This window comes from Silene latifolia, chromosome 11, assembly GCF_048544455.1.
Source record: "Silene latifolia isolate original U9 population chromosome 11, ASM4854445v1, whole genome shotgun sequence".
Classification (NCBI taxonomy): domain Eukaryota; kingdom Viridiplantae; phylum Streptophyta; class Magnoliopsida; order Caryophyllales; family Caryophyllaceae; genus Silene; species Silene latifolia.
Window position 1 is genome coordinate 145,884,058 of NC_133536.1, and position 25,025 is coordinate 145,909,082.

Here is a 25,025-nt window from a genome sequence, read left to right on the forward strand (position 1 = left end):
TTATCATTGATCCTCTCCCATCATACTACTTACTCACACTTGTCACCATCAAGTCCACACAACTAACGGTCACCCTTTAATTAGTTGTATCTCCTTTTCGTATCCCTAGAAAACCAAAAATTTACCTCATACCGTTAATTGCCCAAAGAATTATACACTATGCTCACCTCTCGATAATCTAAATTTCCAAACTCGGCCACTATATACCCCTCTTCTTCATCCCTGTACAACAACCTTTCATCACATATATATTCTTAACCAACACAATCCTAACCATCTCTCTCCATAAGTCCTTACATCTCTCAAGTTATCACTATTCACATCCTTCCTTTCAATCTTTCATTCTCACGTTTCTTTATACTTACATCACCCTTGCCCATATACACTTACTTTTATATTACTCAACACGCAACTATATCACTCACCATATCTCACAAAACATGCTCCTTGCCTCGATTAACTCATCAATCTTCCCTTTTCTTTTTCCACTATCCCTCACAACCACATATAACTCATGTCCTTCCTATCCAACACATATCCCTCATAAACCGGCATTCTCGATATCATAGCATTTGGTAACTTACGTATCAAGACCGTCACATATATAAAAGAATGCTTTAAGACCCAAAACATACATGTGCACATAACCTAATACTCAAAACATGTGTAAGAATGTAGCCGTCGACTCAAAACAACCGCCCAAAGAGATACTCAGTCGAGTGCATGACGTACTCTATCGAGTACAGGACACTCGGTCGAGTAATGAGACTACTCGGCCGAGCTCACGACTCCAGAAGCTGAACAGGATTATCACGGAAAGATCGGCCGAATATGGGTTACTCGGTCGAGTATAAATGATACTCGGCCGAGTAGGGCCTACTCGGTCGAGTATCGGTACAGTTCTCAGCAACGTCCAGTTTTCGTAAAATAGTCATATCTCACTCGTTATTTGGTCATTTTGGGCGTGTGACCTATCGTTAGAATCGTAAAAGAACAAGCTATCACCTCCAATTAGAATCACATCAAAATCATATATATATCTCAAGTTATAACAGTTTAAAGACACCTCTCCATAATCGGACAACATAACTACTAGATTTTTACTTCCAAAAAACTTAAACAACAACAAGGTAAACAAAAAGAACTTAATACTCATGAAACCAGTATCCCTAACTACATGTTACTATCTACAAAAGCCAAACAATAGCACCCATCATGCTTATACAATATTCAACTTATCAATCATGTTCTACCCACATGCTTTTATTCTATAACTTTGCGTAAACACAATAACATAATATACGACATATATCCCCTATTCACATGTTACTAACATAGCAATAGTAGAAAATCCGCTTCCATCACATAAACATGTTTTCCACATGAATTTCATATTCTCATGCAAATACTTACTTCATCTTTTTAAACCAATTCATCGATCATATTCATACAACGCATTCATACAATTATTCATCCACCATATTCATCCAATCATATGCATATCGACACTAGTAAACTAGTAGCGATCCCAACCACTATTCATGTTATCATAAACAATTACCTTCATCTTTTCCACCACATCTTCATTCAACCACATAACACCCATCCAACACACTCATATAAACATAAGTAAACTCATAGCGATCCCATGACACCCCATAGTGACCGGTTTAAAGTTGTAGGGCGAGTTCGCGACTTTAGGACGTCTCCCAAGTCTTTGCATTAGCTCCTAACAACTCCTACCCGAGTTCATTTTAATTTGACTCTCTATATTTATTGGGCTCATTAGTTATAGGTTCCAAAATCGTCGCTCTGATACCACTTTGTGACACCCCTACATACCAAGGTGCCTTACCAGGACCACCCTAGCATGAGAGACCGTCACCATCTCGGTTACCCGAGGCAATGTATATCAAATTGACCATAAAGAAACATACTTTAGTAAATGAGTTTAACTGATTACATATCCAAAACCCAAAACTGTAAAGTGAAAAACATCTGTTCCAAGATATTAAACCAACTGAAAGAAATATAAGTTCAAGACACAGCGGAAGACTCTAGTGATACGTGATGATTCCATCCCAGCTATCCCTCGCACAAACCATCTCATACCTACTCAATAACTGCTCACCATCCCCGAATGGATCACCACAGTGTTTAAAACAAATACCGGGGTCAGTTTACTGCATAATCAAAGTAAGACAAGTACAAAAAGGCAACCACCTGATCATCATCCACCTCCAAACTCCCGATCTCACATAGTAACCGACTACACACCAAAGTGTGTAGCCCTGCCAGATTACCCATCGCAACAGGTAATCCTCGCCGCCAGTGGAGGACCGCAGCTAATCCCCACCTAAGGCCCACTCATCAACGAGCGATAACCCTGTTCATTAATGTGCACATCCCCTTCTGTGGTGGGTTCCACAAAGGGCGAAACTAGGGCGTGAAGCCACTCCAGCAAGTGACCCAACTCAACAACCACACCCACTCCAATGCTCCAACAATGATCAACAGATAATCAATCGTACACAATACAAACATAATCTTAAATCAATTAACGGTAAAATGAGTAGGGAAAACCTACCTTTTCGCAATCCGCTTCACTACAATCAATCATACAAATGCATAACGAATACCACATCGTCACCTACAACAATGATAATCAACAATCAACACACATATGATGACCAAACCCTAAACCCCCAAAGTAACCCAAAATAATAATTAGGTACAAACCCTAAAAGACAACCTATTAGTTGATTACAACCGGAGACTTACCAAAGGAATTGAGACAAGAGACGGAAGTGTAGATTTGCGATCGATCAATTAGCCTTGAGAGTGATTAAGGTGATTAGAGAGTGAGACGAACGTCGTTAGGTTTTTGGTAAACTGATTTAGAAACTGTAAAAGCATAATTTATATGATATCTAGTCACCTTAACCAAACCGCGGAATTTAACCCGTCAGACCGGATACTCGATCGAATATTGAGCATACTCGGTCGAGTATTGTAGATACCTCATTTCTGCACCTCCCGCAAACCACCCGGTGATGATTGGGCCGCATGTTTGATACGCGGAACGATTTGTGACAGTTCGTAAGATTATCGTCAAGTGATTGCTCAAATATTAATGTCGACCTCTTAGTTGTCATCTACGTCCCGCTACGGTCGTTTTGGCAGTAATTAGAGTACATTCGGAGTCCGGGTCAAAAACCGTCTCCATTTTCTGATAACTGTTAAATCCCGAGTCGGAATATTCTGGAATGTTCCGGATATTTCTATTCCATATTTTATAAGTTTTATCTTTTAGCAAGTAGATCTCCGTAATATTCATATTAAATATTAAGGATAAACGAATTATTTCCGTCCTACCATAACTCAAACGCGGAAATCTTTCTTCAGCAGGAGGAAACCTCCTGGGAATAGACGCAGCAGGTGCTGCGCCTCTTCCAAGAGACGCAGTGGCTGCTGCGCCTTTTCCCATGCCCTTCTTTGCATGTTTTACGTATCTTTTTTCATATCTTTCCGAGATTCACTTCCAAAGAGTCTCCGAAACCCTATTTCTCCGTGTGATTAGTATAAATAGGAGCCTTCGCTCCTCATATTTCTCACGCGAGTGTCCGCCCTTCTCTTCTCCCTTTGCATTCTAGACTTTGTTCTTACTAATTAGCGCCTACGTGCTTGAACTTTCGACCACGTAAGCTCGGATCTTTCCGGGTACCAGCCTCTCCGTTGCATGACCGACCAATTTGACCAACTACACTCAATCAACTTAAATTAATCAATCGTTTTCCTCTTACGAGGGCACTCTCTTTGCATTCGCGTCGAGCATTCACTAGTCGATATCTTAGTTCATCTCGTTAAAATCAACATGTAAGTCTGAGGGTGTATAATTCTCTTTATTTATTGTATTTATTTATTTATGATCATCCATTGTAAGGTTTACGTCGAAAATACCGTTTAAAATCGATTTCTAAAACCCGTGCTTTAAAATTCTGTTTTGCGGATTTCCAGTAAATAACCGTCGAGAAAAGACGCAGCAACTGCTGCGCCTCTTCGAAGGAGCGCAGTTCCTGCTGCGCCTCTTCGTGAGGCTGCCGCAGTTCCTGCTTCTTTTCTTCTTCGTTTGTCCTCTGTAATTCGTGTTCAAATTCTTCCCTTTGTTTGCTTCGTCTGTTTATTCCTTCGTCTTAATGTCATAATAATTCACATGTATTATAATCATTCATCATTAATATGTTTAATTCATTAAATCCAACTTAAATCCTAAATAATCCATGTTTACGGGTTTTCGTCATTAAATTCAAACCCGGATTTTAGAGATTCAATTTGTTCATATTGAGTTTCTGGAATTCGTCATTGATATAGTTTCATCTGTTTATTCGCATGTTCATTGCATATTCGTTGTATACCCGTCGTATTTAGCCTAATTGATTTATTTCAACAGAGGACTCATTAATGTTTTCATCATAATCTCATGTAATTAATTCGTTTACATCCGTCTCATTCATGTTTATCGCTTTTATGACCATCGTTCACATGTAATTAATCTATTAATCACTTTCATCCGAGTAAATATTCTAATTCATCATTAAATTTACCAATCGACACTGACGATTTGCAGTTCCGGCTTCACAGCCAGAACTCACCCTTGGAACAGACGCAGCAACTGCTGCGCCTCTTCCAGAGGGCGCAGTCCTGCTGCGCCTGTTCCAGGATGAGTTCTGTCCCTGAATTCCTTTCTGCCTCGACATAGATTAATTAGTCTACACATTTACTAACTAATATCCGTAATATCACGCTAATTCCTGTTCGTATTATTTCCTTTATTCTTTTATTTCTTTTTATCAAATTATCCGTTTTAAAGGTATTTTCGACATAAATCGCCTATTCCTATGTAATCAATGTAATTTCCTTTATTGTAATTTATTATATTTCTTGTATCATTTGTATGTCTTCACATGTAAATCAATATTAAATCCTACTTCGACATCAATTGTTTGCTAATTAATTGTCAACCGACTTAACTAATTCTCACATGTTAGGATCAAAACTTGGATGTTGCATTGCATGCATTACACCCGACGATATATCGAGTATGAATAACTTCCCTAATCATTAGTAGAGGCCGCTATCGAGGCGGGCGGGATTAGGTGTTCGATCAAAAGAGCTTCCTAATACGTACCCTCACTTCTTACTCCAGATCTCCGTGAGCACCCGTGTTCATTGGCATCCACGAGAGTCATTCTAGACATAGAATGCTAAGGGTAACGATTGCTTAGTGTTCATGTCACTACTTTGTGTCTTGACATGACACGAGGTATTCGAACGGTTCCAATTTCCAATAAAAATTGGTGGCGACTCCATACAAAATGCAAACGCTTGTTTTTCGACCTTCGCCAAGCGCCCCCGTGGGCGGCCCGTTGTCCACAAGTATTACCATACTCGGCCGAGTATTCCTGGACAATGGCCTGACCAGAAACACACGACGCACTACTCGGCCGAGTTAGCCCTATTCGGCCGAGTATACTAGACTCAGAAAACCGTGGTATTACACTTTGGGTGGTCGTGGGTGGTTGTTGCTAGGGTTTCGTGCGGTGGTTGCCGGAAAGATCGAAACTTGGTGTTTGTTGTAAAACCGAGTAGTTGCTAGCCATAGGACCATCGTGTCTTGCCTAGGACTTGACCTAGGTTGGGTGGGTGCTGGTGGGACCAGTACTGCGGGTCAAAGGAGACCACGGTGGTGGCTGCTAGCCGTGTATGGTGGCGGTTTAAGTTAGTGTTGTGTGTTGTTGATGTTGTGCCCCTATATCTTATCTATGCATATCTCGCTGATTCGGTACCAAGATCGAATAGATTACATTGCTCAAGAATTGGCAGAGAACAAAAAGCTCATTTTTGCCCCTTATAATAAAACCGAGTAATATATAATTAATATTATAGTTAGAAGCATACATGAACCTTTTTTGGGATATGCTGATGCTGCTGCTCTATTGTTGTTGCTGCTGTTTATCTAACATATATGTCTCTCGATCTAGGAGGCATTGGGTGCTAGTAGCAATCAACCCGGCCACAAAGAAAGTTTTTTGGTTGGACTCTTTGCATAGGCAACCTACCAATACTTTTAAGGAGTTGATTACTACGTAAGTTATATTGCTTTATACGTACTATAAAGTTTCAATTATTTTTACTACTACATATATATATTTATATATGTGTATTTCTGCCTTTGTAAAAAGAGGGCCTTTGAGAAAAAAAAGATCTTCAAACGAGGAGCAACCCAAGAACGACACTGGCCCCACTTTTACCACGATAACAGGGGTACGTATACGCAAATACAAGATTTCTAGTATAAATATTAAATCATCACTGTCTTTTTTAAGTATGCAGTACGCATTACACACTAGTTGGTAACTTCGTTTGTTTTATGTAATAATAGGTCCCTCGCCAGCCGGACAGCATACAATGTGGTTACTACGTTTGTCGTAATATGATGAAGATTATTAGGCGAAGATATGTCCTTATTCCAGAAAGGGTTAGTAATAATAATGTGTTTTCATTAGACGGTTTACTTGCATATATTTTTATTTGACTTAAATATAATTTTAATTATTATGCTGTATGTTGCTGCTCTTGTTGTTATGTTGATGTTGCATGTTGCTTCTATATGTTATTTTAACATATATGTTTTCGTTAATGTTTTTGTTTTCATAGTATATCTTCAACGAGCCACAAAACCTCGAGTACTCAAGACTTCAAGTCGACGAGGTGAGAGACTTGTGGGGCAAATACGTCCTTGAACATTGCAATAATGAAGACTAAAGAGTTATATATTTGGGTCAATTTACTTCTAGTTTTATTGATTTTATAGCTATCGATCTACTCAAGACTTAGAGTTTTAGGAGCCATTTTTGTTGAAGATATATTAAGGATGTGATGCATGTTGTTGTATATATATTTGGGTCAATTTACTTCTAGTTTTAGGGCCTTAATGTCATTATTGTAATGGTAAATTGTAATGGAGAACATGAGAGTTTTTTTGTCAAATGGTAAAAACCCAATTTGATACTGTTGCTGCTGTGGTTATTTGATGTTGCGGTTATTATAAAACACCCGTTGTTATTAATTACCCTCCATAAACGATTAAACGCGCGCATTACTATCAACAACGGTTTGTATCCATGAAACTGTTGTTATTACTTTTCCACCAAAATATTTTATTTCTTTTCACAATGAATAGTTAATAACGACAACGGTAATTAACTGTTGTTATACCTTTGACAACGGTTATTTTTAAAAAACGTAACCGTTGTTAAAACTTTTAACAACGGTCCGAAAAACAACGCCCGCTTTTTTCTAGAACAACGGTTATTAGCCGTTGTTGTCCCCTATATCTGTAGTAGTGATGGCGTGAGGCTTGGACGGCTACTTATAAGTCTAGATCACTTAGCTTGGACAATTACTATTTGTTATTTCACTTAATTTAATTTTCGCTGCAGATGTATTTAATTACCTTACAGTTATTATGTTTGGTACATTGTAATAAAGGCCTTTTATCGTTAAATTTATTTAAAGTACTGTGGTTTCATTTATCTTTTTAATCACTACATCATGCAACTGAGATGGTAACAGTTACATTTATCTAGGAATGCCTAATAAAGGCTCTTAAATAAATGAGAATGTTACATCATTAACAACCATTTCCTGACTCTTCAAACACTCCTCATAATAATATCCTGTCATTGTTAGGTAAGTACTCATCATAGTAAAATACTAACAAAATTAATGGGGTAAGAGGTAACTAACAAAATTAGTGGGGGTAAGAGGTAACTATTTTCATAAGAATTTTTTTTTTAAGATTTTTGTGTTAACGCAATTGTAGACACCGAAATTTTATATTTTGGTAGATATTTATTAGATGGTATATTTATTATTTAGAGATAATTATCATTAAAGATTGTGATAATATCTTAGGATAATAGAGAATATTTCCGTCTTGCCCTATAAGCTAACCAGAACTATAAATACAGCTGTTGTGTTTAGGGTTTGGAGAGAGCAGATGGATTAAGTCAAATAAACGACCCCGTCTTCCTACTACCAAATTGTAGATAGGATGGAATAAGTCACAAAAAAAGACCCCATCACCTCCCTACGGGATTAAGTCGATAAGACCCCCATAGTACTATCAAAACCCTAGAGATGGAATCAAGAGAGTTACGGAAATTGTAACCTTCAATCTTTCAGTTATAAAATAAAACTCTTGTTTTCCGTATTATTTTTGTGCCTCTTTATTTATTATTGTAGGTATGAATTTTATGGTTTACAAATTGGCACGCTCGATGGGACGATTTTCGCTCTTCATCTCCATCTTCAAGGATCAAATTTAGTAAAAGAGGTTCGAGACCAAGTTGCAACCGACATCAAAGTCTCTACAACCAGTCTCGATGGGGCATCTGTAGACACCGAAATTTTATATTTTGGTAGATATTTATTAGATGGTATATTTATTATTTAGAGATAATTATCATTAAAGATTGTGATAATATCTTAGGATAATAGAGAATATTTCCGTCTTGCCCTATAAGCTAACCAGAACTATAAATACAGCTGTTGTGTTTAGAGTTTGGAGAGAGCAGATGGATTAAGTCAAATAAACGACCCCGTCTTCCTACTACCAAATTGTAGATAGGATGGAATAAGTCACAAAAAAAGACACCATCACCTCCCTACGGGATTAAGTCGATAAGACCCTCGTAGTACTATCAAAACCCTAGAGATGGAATCAAGAGAGTTACGGAAATTGTAACCTTCAATCTTTCAGTTATAAAATAAAACTCTTGTTTTCCGTATTATTTTTGTGCCTCTTTATTTATTATTGCAGGTATGAATTTTATGGTTTACAGCAATCTTCTATGTGAAGGTTATAAAATGAATCTTGCAAGTAATTATTTGTTTTATAATGAGTTATGGAGTATTATTTGTATTTCTATAGATTTCTTTTACATAATTGTATAGGGGGCGGGGCGTATAGGAAAATAGTCAGAAATTTGCGCCCTCCGTTGAACTACTAAAGGTATGATCCCTTACTTATTTTTTTTCTTTTACGGAGTATTTGATAATATTACATTTTCGACCTTATTTTCTTATATATTTTGTAGTTTATAATTCAATTCATTATTATTTTTTTATTTTTATTTTAATTTTCTTTATTTCAATTCCTTATTGTATATATATATATATATATATATATATATATATATATATATATATACAAAAATGTTCAAGCAAATGATAATGTGGTGTTTCAGTATGAACTAATTAAATGCTTTTAGATTTTCAATAGTAAAAATGGAGGTGATGAATAATGGTGAATGATGAATTTTTTAGATTTTTAAAAGCAAAATAGAGAGGAATGATTATCAAATTAAATAAATAAATAAAGTACAACACAAATCCCACTAAAAACATTCAGCATTAATTTTAGTGAAAATTGTTAATAACCACCTAGTATTTGTCGTATTTTACAAATTACCACCATGTATTTTGTTTATTACAACTTACCACCTATATTACAGTGTATATATCCCATTTACCACCGTATTTCATTTCCGATCAACATTATACTTAAATCCCGACTAGTTAAGTTAATAAACTATAGAATGACTAAAACACCCTTAATTTGATTCCCTTAAGACACATACCACCACCTAAACTAAAAATAAGCAACATTCATCACCAACATCATAATAGTTCATCACCATCATCAATTCATCAAATTTCCAGAATTTTATAACCTCACCTGCCACCACCGCCACCGACAATAAATTCAAAGCAACGATTGGAGGTCTATCAATGGTACATCACCTCGATGTTCATTCATCCATTTCGATACGCCTTAAACTTTTCCTTGGATTGAAAGCCATAGATCTTCTGATTTGTTGTGTTTTTTAACTCTTCCGATGCGATTTATTTCTTTGGTTCTTCCTTTTTTTATAAAAAAATATTAAATCTTACTTATAACCCAGAAAAATTAATCACAATTAATGAGATTTTTGTTATAACCTAGAAATTATACTCCACAATAATGTGATTTTTGTAATAAAGATTGAATCTTTTTTGATAACTTCCTATAAATTTATAAAAATAAAATCAAGTAAAACAAAGCAACCCCATTGTCGTTGGGTTGTTTGGTCTAAGTTTTGAATGTTATCAAAAGAACAATTTTTGGGATTTAAATTTGAAATGTATGAATGAAAAAGTAGTGTTTATAAAATAAAGATGGAATTTTTGTAAATGGAAAAAGGAGATAAAGATGAATTGATGATGATACATGTACCATCGTTAGCATTTGCTTTAAGTTTATTATTGTTGGTGGGTAAGGTAGTAGCATTCTGGAAATTTGATTAATTGATGATGGTGATGAACTATGATGTTGGTGATGGATGCTGTTTATTTTTAGTTTAGAGGGGTAGCGTGTGTTTTGATGGAATCAAGGTAAGGTTGTTTTAGTCATTCTAAAGTTTATTAACTTAAGTAGTCGGGATTTAAGTAGAATGTTGATCGGAAATGAAATACGGTGGTAAATGGGATATATACGGTGTAATATAGGTAGTAAGTTGTAATAAACAAAATACATGGTGGTAATTTGTAAAATACGACAAATACTAGGTGGTTATTAACAATTTTCACTTAATTTTAGTGACCCACTTGTTAGAGTATTCGGCCCATTAATTTGTGAACTATCCGTCACTAGCTGAATCATACCACTTTGGGGTAGGGCAATTGATGTTATTTTGGTTGATGGGGCAAGTTGTGGCATATTATAAAACTAATGGAGCTCGAATTTAATAAGTAATAAGTAATTCGTTTTTTTCGTGGTTCAAACTTAAAAGACTGTGATATTTACGACTCCAGTATCCACTACTCGGTACATAGCCAAGTGTGATAATTACAGCATTCCCATTCCCTACCACACTTTTCTCTCTTAGATTAGACTAGAGTTGGTTTCAAAGTTTCGGCCACCAACGAGGACGGACACGAATACAATACAAGACACTCCTCCATTCATATTTCATAACTCCTCTCTCCAAACCCCTTCCTCAAAAATGAATGAGATGGTTAGACTAGACTTGGATCATAACGACAACGACGCCGCCGACCAACACTTACTCTCCTCCTCCGACGACGGTGTTCCCAACGCTGACCGCTCTTGGCAGTTAAACTTTGATGGTTATCAGAGATCACCTGACCACAATGACAATAATCCCACTACTACTAAATTCCATACTTGCCTTGGCCTTTCTGGTATTTCTCTTCTTTTCTATCCCCCCCACCCAAATGCATGTCTTTTTAATTACAATATATTCATCCCGTTACTCCTCCGGTCCCAATCATTTGTTTACCTTTAATTACGATACCTTACAAGCAATAGTTAAGGTCACCCAATTATTGGGACCAAGGGAGTGTGTTTGATTTGCTTAATGTTGCCATATTTGAATAATTACTTGGTTGCGGTTGTTGATCGTCATCGTTTATGGTCCTAACTCTAACTTTCTGTCACTATTTGAGCTTACTATATACTTATAAAATACTGGGATTTTCTTCATCTATTATCTATTATTTATTTATTCTGTATGGGCTGTATTTGTTAATGTCATGGATATAATTTCGTTTTTAAAATGGGAACCTATTTCTTGTCTCTTTACTTCAAAAGGAATAATAAAAAATGTTGGTATTCTATTGTTGGTATTCAGTGGGAGTATAGTGTTTTGGCAATGCTTCTTGTCCTTTGAGATTATTATACCGGGAAGTGACAGTGCCTTTTGTTGAACAGTGTGTTATTAAGGACCAAAAGATGTGCTCGCATCTGTAGCGCTGACAAGAACTTTGTTGGGCAGTAATTGTGAGAATTTCAGTGGACTGCAGAGAATTCGCTTTTTCGAGGTTGATTTTGGTTTGTCCGATTGGAATCTTAGGGTACATAGGTTAGAAACCATCAGTTTGCACTATGGAGGGTATTAGATGCCCATTTGGTGCTTGAAAGACTCTAGTATATAACCTTATAATGTTTAGTAGTTGAAGATGTTGTGAGACTAGAGAAGTTCAGAACTTCATTATTTTATTGAAAGAGGTGTTGGTGGATATGTTCAAATCTCATCTGGATGATCGTAAGTAACCTTTGGTCTTGTTGTTTATGGATGCCTTTGTCGAGCTGTCACGTTTTCATAGTGTCTAAGTTGAGTCTTATGGTTTCTGTTTGGTGTATGAGTCATGTTCTGGTATTTGGTGGTGAAATATGCTTGAAATTTATGGAGTATTAGATAATTCCCAAGTTTGCGTCATTATTCACTTTCAAAAATTCAGAAGATCATTCTTGTTGATCTGTTTATTGTTATTTGAAGGCTAATATCATTTGTTTGGAAGAAAGAATTTGGAGGCAATGGGAGAAGGATAAAATCCCTTGTTTGGTTACCACGTTGGGTTGGAGGAATTAATGGACAAGTTTGGAATGAAAACTCCCTTCTCCACCCCCTCCCCTCCTTTTTTATTTATTTATCTTAACAAAGAATTAGTATTGTTGTAGTTGTTTGGACATCGGAGGATGGATTATTGTGGGAATCATTTGAGCTTTAAGTTAATGATTTTGTATTGTATCTATTATAGACAATTTTAGCTTATGGTCACAGGTCAAGAAGATGATGTGGCAGAGTATTACCAACAGCAAGTAGAGATGTTGGAGGGTTTCAGTGAAATGGACGCCTTGGCAGAGCGTGGGTTTGTTCCCGGAATTACAAAGGTTTGAGTTCTCAGATTTGTTGTGCTGTGACCTTCAATGGCTCTAACTTTGTTAAGCTACTTTGCGGTTTTTTGGTAATTCGACGAAAGCTATATTACCCTAGTGATTAAATGGCTCACAGTTTGATCAGTGACGGATCAGAGGGGTTGGTTGTATGCAGCCTTACTCCTTTATTAGATACATAGGGGAGCTTTTACGGATGACCATTAATGAAATTTGCTTCGTGATATGCTTCAACACTCTGCTACTTCACAATAGAAGATGCGTAGAGAGTTTAATGAGCCAATTTGCTTTATTCTATCATATTTTAAAACCTCAGAATAGTGAGCCTTTTCGTGGTGCATATGCTTAAAGCCTGTTCTAAGTAGGCTGGGTTCTACATTTTTTGCTGTAGGAAGAACAAGAAAAGTTGGCTAAAAGTGAGACATTCGCCATCAGGATATCAAATGTAGCCAACATGGTTCTCTTCGTTGCGAAAGTCTACGCATCAATCCAAAGTGGTTCGTTAGCAATCATTGCATCTACTCTGGATTCACTTCTTGATCTTCTGTCAGGATTTATTCTATGGTTCACTGCATTTTCTATGTCAACACCAAATCCATATCAATATCCGATTGGAAAGAAGCGTATGCAGCCTCTGGTGAGTCTTACATTATGGCAATTTCGTTCAGCTATAATTTTATTTATTTTAGTCTTTTGGCATTCTGTTTTCCATGGTGTAAAAGAGAAGAATTTCCTGTATACATTTGTGAGATTATATATTCACTTGATATTTGTGGAATGTGTGAGGTTGAGTATACCCAGAAATCTCCCCACTAATTCAAGTTATTATAAATAGTGTATGCAGAGTTAAGCTAAAAGTTTTGTAGTACTCCATACTATACAACCAACACATTGTGTAGTTGTTGCGTTTTATCGCGACTCTATAGTAAATATGTTAAGTTTTTCTCAACTTAGTAGTTAGTTTATAGAGCTTTTCTTTATTCCATCTTTAGATGTCTTTTAGTTGGGATAAAGATTCTTATCGGCCTTTTTAATCTTCATTCAATTTTAAGGAAAAGACTTAGAGAGTATGCCAGTATGTTTTTACTTTTTACTTTTTTTCACCTCTGTTGCCATCTTTTATGATCCAATTGGGCTAGTGTTGATGTTGTATCTACTTTCTTGGCTAAAATAGGGTTCACATATAAACGCGTAAAATTACGTGTAACCGAAGAGGTTAGTAGTTGAATGTTAAGTACTCGTATATGACCAGCATGGGATTCTTGTCAACGTTCTGGCCAACTGGCCAACTATTGTGGGATCAGTCTTGGTGCTATACACTTGTTCAAAGAAGCTTTATTATGGTTTCTAATTTGAATGACCTACCTGGGTTGCTCCTGCTTTGAGAGAAAACTTTAAATTGTCATGAGTCATGCTTCTCATCCTTCCGGTTGAAGCTAAGACAATGTTGGCCAGATATCTTTTAGCTGTCTGAGAGTTAGAGACTTCTTAGATAATCTAAGTGATAAATGATGCAATGTCCGACATTTAGAAACCTGGGATCAAAAGGTTTCTCGTAGGTTTTAGATATTGGCAAGTGTTATAGATGGCTTTCAGAGGAAAAAAAATGTTCTCTTCGTATTTTGGTACACATTGCTTTATGAAGTTTTAACTGTAAATTATGGACGAGAAAGATGTACGGGATCATATTGCCCAACCCCGACTTGGTCTGGTCCCAGGTCCTACCTTTAGATTCCTTGGTAAGCGGACCGTAAAGCATGAGATGAAAGAAGTTCAGGGGTCCAGATGTTGACCTATCACCTATGTCTGTTAAAATGAAGGCAAGGTGCCATAGACTAAAGGCTGGCAGACGGTTCTAGATCCAGAAATGAGTCCCTCGCTCTACTCAAAAAGGGACCCTAGAAGGCCATTCTCTGATATGCAATTCGCAGGCTTTGTCACTATTCAAATGTCTGGTAATTGGTTTGTTCCTCTACATGGTACTTTGTCAGTATGGAGTCTTCTTACTCCGCTTTTTCGTTTACTTGCCAGGACGTAACATCTTTTTGAAAGCTCGGAGAGGGTTTTTAGTAAGGGTTTTTCCTTTCACATTATTTTCATTGCATCTAGTTGCCCTTAACTAAACTCTCAAGGAAGAAGAAGCTCTTGTTGTATAAGAGCTAAGCCAACAAATGAAGGGCAAAGAAGCAATATAAAGTGATATCTCAATATATTTCGCTGATTCTGCGCCCTAGTAGTTTATATACAGATGAGTGTATCAATATGTGTTCCCATGTAACTGAAGTGAAAGGTCCAGAAGAAAGAACTGACATCAAGTGTGAAACCCACATGCCAAGAATGCTGATGTCTATATTGGATATTCTTATGTTCAAATGTAGCTGACTGTATGATGGTTCTACTTAGGAAGTACAATAGTTGTTTATGTTTCGTAATCAAATATTTGAATCATTTGTGCAGGGGATCCTTGTTTTTGCTTCTGTTATGGCTACACTAGGCCTGCAGATTATCTTGGAGTCAGTGCGGCAATTATTGTCTGATGTAAGTTTCTTGCTTGATGAGCTTAACTATATCACCTAGTTGAAAGAGTTTGACACATCCAGATCATTCTGCGCCGCTCGAATGAACTTTTATTATGTTTAAAGCTCCTCATAAATCGTAATACAACAAAACAACATGAACCCATAAACCCGGAGCCTCAAGGAATCCGGTCTGAGGCAAGGTAGGTGTATGTATCCTTGCGCCTATGTAACACAATGGTGAGAGGTTGCTTTGAAAGGACGCACTATGCTGATTGTGTCGAGAATGTCCGGCTGTTACTCTACTATTTCAATGAGACATTTGGTTTTATCCAATTATGTTTGAAACAAAAAATAGGGAGTTTTTGGCTCCATTTGATTGTCAATAACTTAAACCGCTTTGTAATCTAGTGTGAAAATCATTTTGTTTCAGGAGAGCAACTTCAGCTTGAATGGTGTACAAGAAAGTTGGCTTATAGGCATCATGCTGTCGGTAACTTTGGTTAAACTTCTGTTGGTCCTTTACTGCCGCTCTTTCACAAATGAGATAGTAAAAGCTTATGCCCAAGACCACTTCTTTGATGTTATTACAAACATCATTGGCCTCATTGCTGCTCTCCTGGCCAATTATGTCAGTGACTGGATGGATCCCATTGGAGCTATTATTGTAAGTCACAATGCTAACCTTTTTCTTCGATTTCTTTCTTTAGATTAGATATAGCACCAGAGTAATAGACAAGACCTTAAAGATCAGGGTGGCTAAAAGAGGTGCTATTGTGCTACTTTCGCTGTTTGGCACACTTCTACTGTTAAAACTTTTGGTTTTGTAGCTATGTTACTCGTGTTTATTTAGAAGTAACCGCCTGTTCCTGTAACAGACTCTACTATTCTATTAAAAATTTTTGTTTGCTTTAGAATGAAGTGAATAAGTATCCCGTCCATGTTGCATTCTTGTAGTTTATAATCAAGTCTCTGTCACTCTATGGTTATGAAGTTATGATACTTTGATATAGGCCTCCCTTTCCTGTGCATTTCACAACTTCTATGGTGGTACTATTCAATTTTTCTCGGTGTTCTTATATTTTAGTAATTGCTCTTTTTGCAGCTTGCTGTGTACACGATACGCACATGGTCAATGACAGTGTTGGAAAATGTAAATTCACTAGTAGGAAAATCAGCTACGCCAGACTTTCTACAGAAACTAACATACCTATGTTGGAACCACCACAAGGCCATAAAGCACATTGACACAGTCCGAGCATACACTTTTGGATCCCACTATTTTGTGGAGGTTGACATTGTCCTCCCTTCAACCATGCCTTTGCAAGAGGCCCATGACATTGGTGAATCTTTGCAAGAAAAGCTTGAACTCCTGCCTGACATCGAGCGTGCTTTTGTTCATCTCGACTATGAATACACTCACAAGCCAGAGCATGCTCAAGCCCATTTGTAAATGTTGGTGGTTATGACATCATGATGTGGAATCTATTTTTAAATTAGAATATGATTTTCAGAAGAGGTGGAGGTTGAAGGTTTTCCCACAAGCTGATAGGGAAGATAGTCTATGTAGGGCTTGGGAGCAAAATACGTGGTAACAAAGCTGATGGTGTTATCAAGCATGCACGGGCTTACGGCTGTAAATGTGGGCCAGGTTGAACTTCCCCGGCCTAAGCCAACAGTCTACCTATTCCATTTCAACTTTTTTTTTTTTTCTTTTGAAAAAAAAATTATGCATGTTTTGTGTGGTGGTAAACTGGTAATGCGGATCAGCCTCCATTGCCCACTTGCATGTTGTTACCTAAAAATCGAACAGAAACCAAATGTAAATTATTGGTTGGTTCAGAGGAGTATCTTGTGAGTGCTGGTTACAACTTACAAGTTATCTTCTTGTTCAATCGTCGTGGTTGTGATTTCTGAACTCTTCTGTTCAAGGCAAGGGACAAGGCTAGTTGTGTTTTAAGCTTTTTACTGCTGTTAACTGTTACTTTCTCCGTTTCATTTGTTTTTTTACGTATGATTTTTTAGCACTATTCATTAGTAAGGAGAATATCCAATACAACTAATATCTTTCACCTTATCTAAAAAGTGTGAGCGCCTAACTACTGTTCACTAATGAACAGTACGCGCAAAATGAACAGTTGCACTCCATTTGGGCGGGTTTGGTCCTGATGTTGGCGGGTAGTTGTGTTGGGCTTTGGTCTGTTGCTTCTCATCTCAATCTACTCCTTCTCTACGGCCTTTTAACTCCTCAGCCCAACTCTACGGCCTTTCCCTCCTCATTTTCCATGTCTTTGTCCTTTGGTCTGTTGCATCGCATCTCAATCTACTCCTTCAATTCGTCTCTTTCATCCACGACTCCTTCCTACCACTCCTTCTCCCTCTTTTCCTCTCCATCACTCATTTCGCCTTTTATCATTTCTTATCTCCGCCTAACAAACCATAATCAAGTTCCTTCTTTTCTCCTCTCATAAAACCTTAATTTCTCAAATTGATCTTTACAAATTCAAAAATTTCGGATCTCCAGGTAGGTTTTCTAATCTAGGGTTTTGATTTACTGTTCTCCATATCTAGAATTTCTATTTCGAGTAGCTTTTGTTCACCAACTTCATCTGACATTGGTGTTTTAAGAAGGGTTGTAGTGGTACAGTCGAGTTCAATCTTATGCGGTGATTATGCGGTGTTTGTGTTTATCATCAGACTGGTTAGTGATTATGCGGAGTTCAAAAATTTCTTTGGCCTGTTAAATCATCAGACTGGTTAGTGATTATGCGGTGTTTGTGTTTTTCCAGGTAAAAAAAAAACAATATATCCTTTGGCTAGATAGTGGTTGTTGTGGTTGCAGTTATTGGGGCTGTTGGTTGAGTGACGGGTTGAGCACAGATCGAAAGGTATTGATTGTAACCTTAGATGTTGAGACTTTGCGTGATTGTGTTGATTTGTTTTAAGTATGTCCATTAATCTTATCATTTATTATTTGGTTCTTTATTTTCTAAATTGGTGGCTCACAGACTGCAAGAGTATATATACAAGAAAACCTTCCATTGTGTTTATTAATTAGGATCATAGTTTTGATTAAATTCATTGACGGCTACCAGTTAATAGAACCATATTTTTATATGGTATCCCTAAATTGTCACTGCCCTAGCCTTAGTTGGGTTGTTCGTTGGCTCAGGTTAATCAGGCTTATAGTTTGAAAGTTCCCATGTTGGGAGGTGCTTTATGCTGTTTACTCTGTTCATCTTAGCCCGAAAACGGGTATCAAAATGGTAATTTAATATGTTTGGTGAAATTGTTAAAATAAAAAAAAAAAAAGATCAAAAATTGTCAGCAACTGCAGTTTGGTGACATTAATATGACTCTGATGAGTCGAGATTTTGCATGCTCGAGGTGCTTTAGGGTGTGCTTACTTGAACTTTTAGTACCCTTATTAACAGTTAAGATTGACCAAGTTGGGAAACTTGAGATTACCAAACAAGTTGTTACGATGCCTTGAAATTTTATTTATCTACTATCAACATTAAGAGTCAAGAGGGAGTTGTTCCAAAGTAGACACATGATCGGAAATATAGCAAAACTTAGAGCAAAAGAGCTGCATATAGAGATGGAGCCTAATTGAACTAATGTTTGTTGCTTATTTGATTTGATTTATATTTAGTTCTTTGTCTTCGTCTCTTTGGTTGTGTTGTTAGTAAAACCTTAGTCCTTGAGGAAGGTGTGGAAGAAAATTGGACCGTTGAATGTACTGTAGGAGGTTGTCATGTCCACCACTAAAGTATTTAGCTGCATCAAATACGCTGATTTGATCGAATTTCTTTATTTAGTTGTTCTTATTGTTACGAGGTTTAAGGATATGGGTGTTTTAATGGTGTCATGTCCACCACTGAAGTATTTACCTACACCTTTGGGTGTTTCATATGGTGTTTTGCGATTTACTTGAGATATGGAGATGTGGGTTTTTGTGTTTACTATTTATATGGTGTTATGTCTACCACTGAAGCATTGCTGGGTTTTTTTTTAATGTAGGCATTTCGTGTGAAAGACGGCTTGCTGTATCTCAAAAGAGGTTTCAGTCAAGCTATCGGAACAGTTGGCGAGTACGTTATGCGGACGGAATGAGTGAAAATGGTTATCGTAGGGATTTGTATCGTCAAAGTGATCAATAAGCTGTCATTAGAGCCTTTGAAAGTCAACCTGCCTTGAACAACAGTCCTGCTATTGTTGCTGAGTAAGTTAAAGCATTGGTCAAGCTTGATTTTTGTTGTTTTGATGATATGATTTTATATGGATGGAAAGACCACCTTTCGGGCCTTATGCATCAGTAGCCTTCTTTTGGCTTTTTAGTCCATGTTTTACTAATTTAATCTATTCACATTGTTGTTTATTTTTAGGGGAGCTGTTCAAATGGCTGACTATTCGAGGCAGTGACAAGGAAAAGGTTGGATTTATCAGGTTAAATGGGTGATTTTCAGAGAGGCAGCCTCGCCGAAAGGGACATTGAGCAGGTAATTAAACTGTACTGTGTATCTTTATTGGTTTAATTCTGTTGTCACCGTGTAAAAGATTAGTAGAGACCGTCTTAAGGCCTCTTTTTATGTGATGTAGTCAGCTAGAAATATACTCTCTTGTTCAGTAAGGTCAAAAGTATGTCTTTGGGCCTTTTGGTGAAATGTTCGTCGATTTTTATTCCCTTTGGGCCTTTTGGTGAAATGTATGTCTTGAATTAGGCTCCTGCCATCAGTTTGCTTCTCCTAGCGACTTCGATCATAGTGTTGCCTTGCTCCTAAGATTTAATATCACGCTGTCCAAACGAGTAAATTTCCACTAAAGATAGCTAAATTTAGGTGGTCAATTTATGTGATTACTTGATTTTCCATTTGGGATGGTGTATATTTAGACAATTGGTTGTCTGGTTTAAATGTTTGCATAGTTGGCCCTCCATATGAATGTTATTTTGATACTGACAGGAACCCGTGAGGGTAATTATAATTTTTCTGAACAATGCAACTGTTTGGTCATGGTCTCATGTAGAGTGAGAACATTGGTATTACGTGTTGCATTTTTATGAAGTTTAGCGTTTTTTATGCGTCAAGGAAGTGTTTTATAGAGAGAAAAATGACGACAAAGATGAATTATTTGTGATTATTAGTGGTTTTATCATTGCGGTAGCAGGTGTATCACTTCAGTTTTAAAGTTTGTTGGATTTAAATGAGTTGTATAGATAGCAAATGAATTGAATATTCTGAGCCGGTGCTTCCCAACTGAGTATGAGATCAAGTGTATATTATGGTACTTGTGAATGTTATCTTTCTGTACATTAGGCTTCTTCTGCGAATGTTGTTATTGTTAGGTTGAACTTGGAAGTTAGAAAGGTTGAAACATATCATTATGGTGTCAGATATTTCTTTATAATGGAAATAAATGTCTCCCTTAGCTAAAAGTGAGCAAGAGTAGCTACTATTCAACAATGAATAGTGAATTCCCTTAACTAAAAGTGAGCAAGAGTAATGCCTCAGACATTTTTGATGGAGGGTCATTTTAGTCAGTTTTGGTATTTCCTTATCAGTTTTTATTTGGGCTATTCTTTGACACCCGTAGTTAAATCATTCAATTTGATGGAGTAAAGATAAGCTATAGAAACGGAGTAAAACCCGTCATCGTGTTTTTGGCCTCTGCCTCAGAATGGTAGCATTATGATTTCCTGTAAAAATCAGGAGATAGGCTTAGGGTAGTCTCTTGTAATTGTTGCTGGAATGAGATAGCAAGCATGTGGGCTAAGTATTAGGTTAATATATAAGATAGTGCTATTCAACTCTGGAATTTAATATTTGGACATATATAAATATGCCTTCGCATTAATGAGCGGGCTGGTAGCTTATTTAGTGATTTCATGGTGGGGTTGTACTCTTGACTTGGGTTCGAACCTAAATCATGAAGATTGTCATTGTGGCTCCATTTACACCAAACAAATAATGATCTTGTCAACTTTTCTGATAGGTTATTCGAGCTGCAAAATCTGATTCTCGTTTAGCAAACAATCATCTACCGTCCGACATCCAGAAGTTACGCTGCCGTGCCTGCTATGAAGTTCTCCGTTTTCCTCCTAAGATTGAAGCTATGGGAGAGGTACAAAAGCAGACTCATTTACTATGTGATTTCTGAACTTTGTCCGCTGGATTTCTCCATTAAAGCTCTTTTCTTTCTTGTCTACAGCTATTGGTGGAGCGTATGAGGAGCTATGGCTGATATATTGCTTTGCACTTACGATATGAGCAAGGCATGCTTACATTTAGTGGATGCACGCATGGGTTATAGCCTGAGGAAGCTAACAAGCTGACATTGATAAGGTAAAGCAAAATTTCGGCTCTGATCAAGAAAATCGACGTGGTGTATTTATAATGAATTAGACAACTTTGTTTGAACCCTTGACTTCAAGTTTGAAACATTAACTCCTTAACCATTAGGATAAGAAGGCCATTTGTTAGTTTATGTACAGAAATGTAATTGATCGTCAAAAGCCACCAATGGAATCTCCTACCTGAAATAACTTAAATCCGGCACTGGTTGTAACAATTATGTCGACCGATTATTGAGTTATGGCTGTAGCTAAACAAGTTACTGATGTCTATGATCTTTTTGAACTCAAGGCAAAATACAACATATTGGAAAGTTAAAGATATTAATGCCACTTAACAGAGAACAAAAGGGTACTGCCCTTTAACTCCAAAGGAGGTCGGCATGTTTCTGTCTTCACTGGGATATCCATCTAACACCCCCATATACATTACTGTCGGAGAGATTTATGGAGGTGAATCTCGCATTGCGGATTTGCAGTCCCGTTATCCCATTTTGATGAGCAAGGTATATAGTAATATAGATTTTTTTTCCAATCTCTCTTCCATTCTACTATTCTGTCACTATAGGATTTCTGTTGAACTCTTGAGGTGACTGCGGAAAGGACCATGTAGTTTATGATACTATATAATATCACAATTAGCTAGGAGTTTTCATGTTCTTTAATTTTTTGGTTACTAAGTAATTGCTACTTAAAGTCAACATAAAACTTACTGATGAGAAGTGAATCTTTCAGGAGAAATTAGCCTCTGATGAAGAACTCACGCCTTTTGCCAACCACGCTTCTCAAATGGCCGCACTTGATTACATTGTCTCCGTTGAAAGTGATGTATTCATCCCGACACACTTGGGGAACATGGCAAGGGCTGTTGAAGGCTATCGTCGATATTTAGGGCATAGGAAAACAATTAGCCCTGACAGGTTAACACCTCTCCATTATACTCATTTCTTCTTTTTAGTGTGTTAATTTAATTTGGTCTGCCATTTGGTGGTACTGACTAACTGACGGTAGGTAGATAGGAAAGAAAGCTACGAGAAGCATCAGACGGTAGATATTATATGAAATAGGGGACTGATTGTTTGATTTTAGTTGCCCTCTATTAAGTTATTTTGATTTAATATTAAGGGTTTTAACTTGGATTTATGATTGCTGTTACGGTTGAGGGCTATGAAATTTAGACAGGAAAAGTTTGGAAATTCCTCATGGCTCTTACAACAGCTCTGTCTTGTTCAAGAACTCAATTCCCACCCATTATCTTCTTTGTTCATGGTATATTAAGCTGCCTTTTCAGACTGAGGGATTATCAGCTTTTGGGTACTGAGATAACTAGACTATTACCCCCTCCCTCCCAATAATTTGTTTACGTTTTTATTAGTCTGTGTAAACAAGCAATTGAGATGGAGGGAGTATAAGCTTCTGGGTATTGAGATAAGTAGACTATTACTCCCTCCTTCCCAATCATTTGTTGTAAGAGACAAAAGGATTGACGCATGAGTTTAGCGCATCAACAAATCCCTTATTTTTTTGACCAGTCACTCAGCACAGAGTTGAAAAGATGTAATTTCCCTTTTTTTTTTCTGACCAATCACTCAGCACAGAGTTGAAAAGATGTAATTTCATTCACATAATAGAGTATTTCGATTGGTTCATATTGATCTTTCTTTACGAGGGATAGATTGTATGGGAAGGATTGACGCATGAGTTTAGCGCATCAACAAATCCCATTGTTCAACAGGTATCTTTGAATCTTGTAAATTAGATCTTTATTTATCTTTATCTACCAAAATATGGTGACTACAGGTATTATTAGTCTTGATGCATGTTCTTCCTTCTTCAATTAACTTCACCATTGACGAGTTGATCCTTTTGAATTTTACATCGAACAGTCAAAGTACATGAACAATATGGTGACATACTGACTTACTACTAACTCTCGACTGTGATTTCTTTTTTCCTAATACCTTTTTGTGAATGTATGCGAATTACAACATCATAAGTTTAGCTTAATTATCACGAAATTGTGAGGTGTGCAGAACGTTACATCATTGCATCAGCAACAATTGTTGTATAATGGGAAAGAGATGGGGTTAGTTCTTTAGGCGTTGTTATATACCGTTTCATGAAAGTGCATACGGTTCTTAAAAAAGGTGTTGTATGTCTAGCTGAGTGAGTTTATGCGACTCATAGTTAAGCGGTTGAATGATTGTTCTTATGGCACTGATTCTGGTACTAAAATTAGAACTGAGTTGTACATTTCTCCAATATGTTTCTGTAACTTTCTCTTGTTCAATTTCAAGCTTGCGGCAACCTGGCCACTAACCAAAAAATGATCCAATATTCACACTTTCAAGCGTTGAATGATGATGTGTACGCTACACAATATATAAAATTGATGCTATTAGAGGATCTAAGTATCGTAAACCTTTATAATAAAGCCTATATAGACATACATTATTTTAATCAAACCACCAGACGTGAACTATAAGAGGAAAGGGAGAGATGAATGTGGAGGGAAATATAAGTATGAATAGTTCGAGGATAAAGTGGAGGAGTGTTATTAGAGAAAATAAAGGGGGGAGAAGGAGGTGGTTAAGCTCGCGAGGACGTCATAGACAAAATGGAAAGAGAAAGAGGAGGATAAGAAAGAGGGAGAATGAGAGGTAGATGAAGAAGGGTAGAAGAGGGGTTAAGAGGCAAATGGAAAGTAGTAAGAGGAGCAAAGAGAGGTGGAGTAATAGTATTAAAAAAAGAGGTGATTATAATGAGAAATTTAAAAATTATAACAGAACTCTATTTTAAAAGATAAAACTGATCAAACGTTTCGAATTTCGTGTTCAATTAGTCAGGGAGGATGAGAAGAGGGGGGAGGATAGGATTAGGAGGCGACAACGTTAAAGGGAAAATAGAGGGGGAAAGGAGAATGGGGGGAATTGGGTGGGGAATTGGGGAAAGAGAGAGGGGAAAGGTTATGGAGGGTAGGAAAAATAGTATAAGAAGAAGAGAAAGAAGGAGAATACTGATGGGGAAAGGGATGCAGGTTAAGTAAGACAAAAAAAAGGGAAATAGGAGGTAAAGAGAGGGAAATAAAAAGATTTGAATGATAAAATGAAAGAAAAAGAGGAAGGGAGGAGAAACAAGAATATATGGAGGAGTCAGGAGTGGTATGAGGAAAAATAGGAGGGATAACGATATGAGAACAAGTGGGTGAAGAGGATAAATGGAAGATATATAAGAGGATATGAGGACATGGAAGCTATATTGGAGAAGGAAGGAGGAAGTTAAGGATAAGGATCACGAGGATGAAAAGGGGGAGCTTTAAGGATGCGAGTATGCAACGATGTTAGAGAGAAAAGGG

At 37.0% G+C, this 25,025-nt stretch overlaps 2 protein-coding genes across 3 annotated transcripts; both read left to right on the forward strand.

Moving 5' to 3' along the window:
• The first annotated feature begins 10,916 nt into the window (after window positions 1-10,916).
• Window positions 10,917-17,278, forward strand: LOC141611944 (metal tolerance protein 11). Of its 2 annotated transcripts, none has more exons than XM_074430603.1 (6): window positions 10,917-11,307; window positions 12,690-12,799; window positions 13,194-13,439; window positions 15,260-15,340; window positions 15,752-15,985; window positions 16,424-17,278. In XM_074430603.1, the coding sequence occupies exons 1-6, from the start codon at window positions 11,109-11,111 to the stop codon at window positions 16,769-16,771; spliced, it is 1,218 nt and encodes a 405-aa protein (XP_074286704.1). In that variant the 5' UTR covers window positions 10,917-11,108; the 3' UTR covers window positions 16,772-17,278. The 2 variants fall into 2 exon arrangements, with proteins under 2 accessions (XP_074286704.1, XP_074286705.1); XM_074430604.1 differs by lacking the exon at window positions 10,917-11,307 and adding an exon at window positions 12,059-12,170.
• Window positions 17,279-19,772: 2,494 nt separating this feature from the next.
• On the forward strand, window positions 19,773-22,991 carry LOC141614122 (O-fucosyltransferase 7-like). Its single transcript, XM_074432877.1, has 6 exons — window positions 19,773-19,820; window positions 20,637-20,687; window positions 21,313-21,441; window positions 22,012-22,176; window positions 22,406-22,590; window positions 22,853-22,991. The coding sequence occupies exons 1-6, from the start codon at window positions 19,773-19,775 to the stop codon at window positions 22,989-22,991; spliced, it is 717 nt and encodes a 238-aa protein (XP_074288978.1).
• Window positions 22,992-25,025: the final 2,034 nt, after the last annotated feature.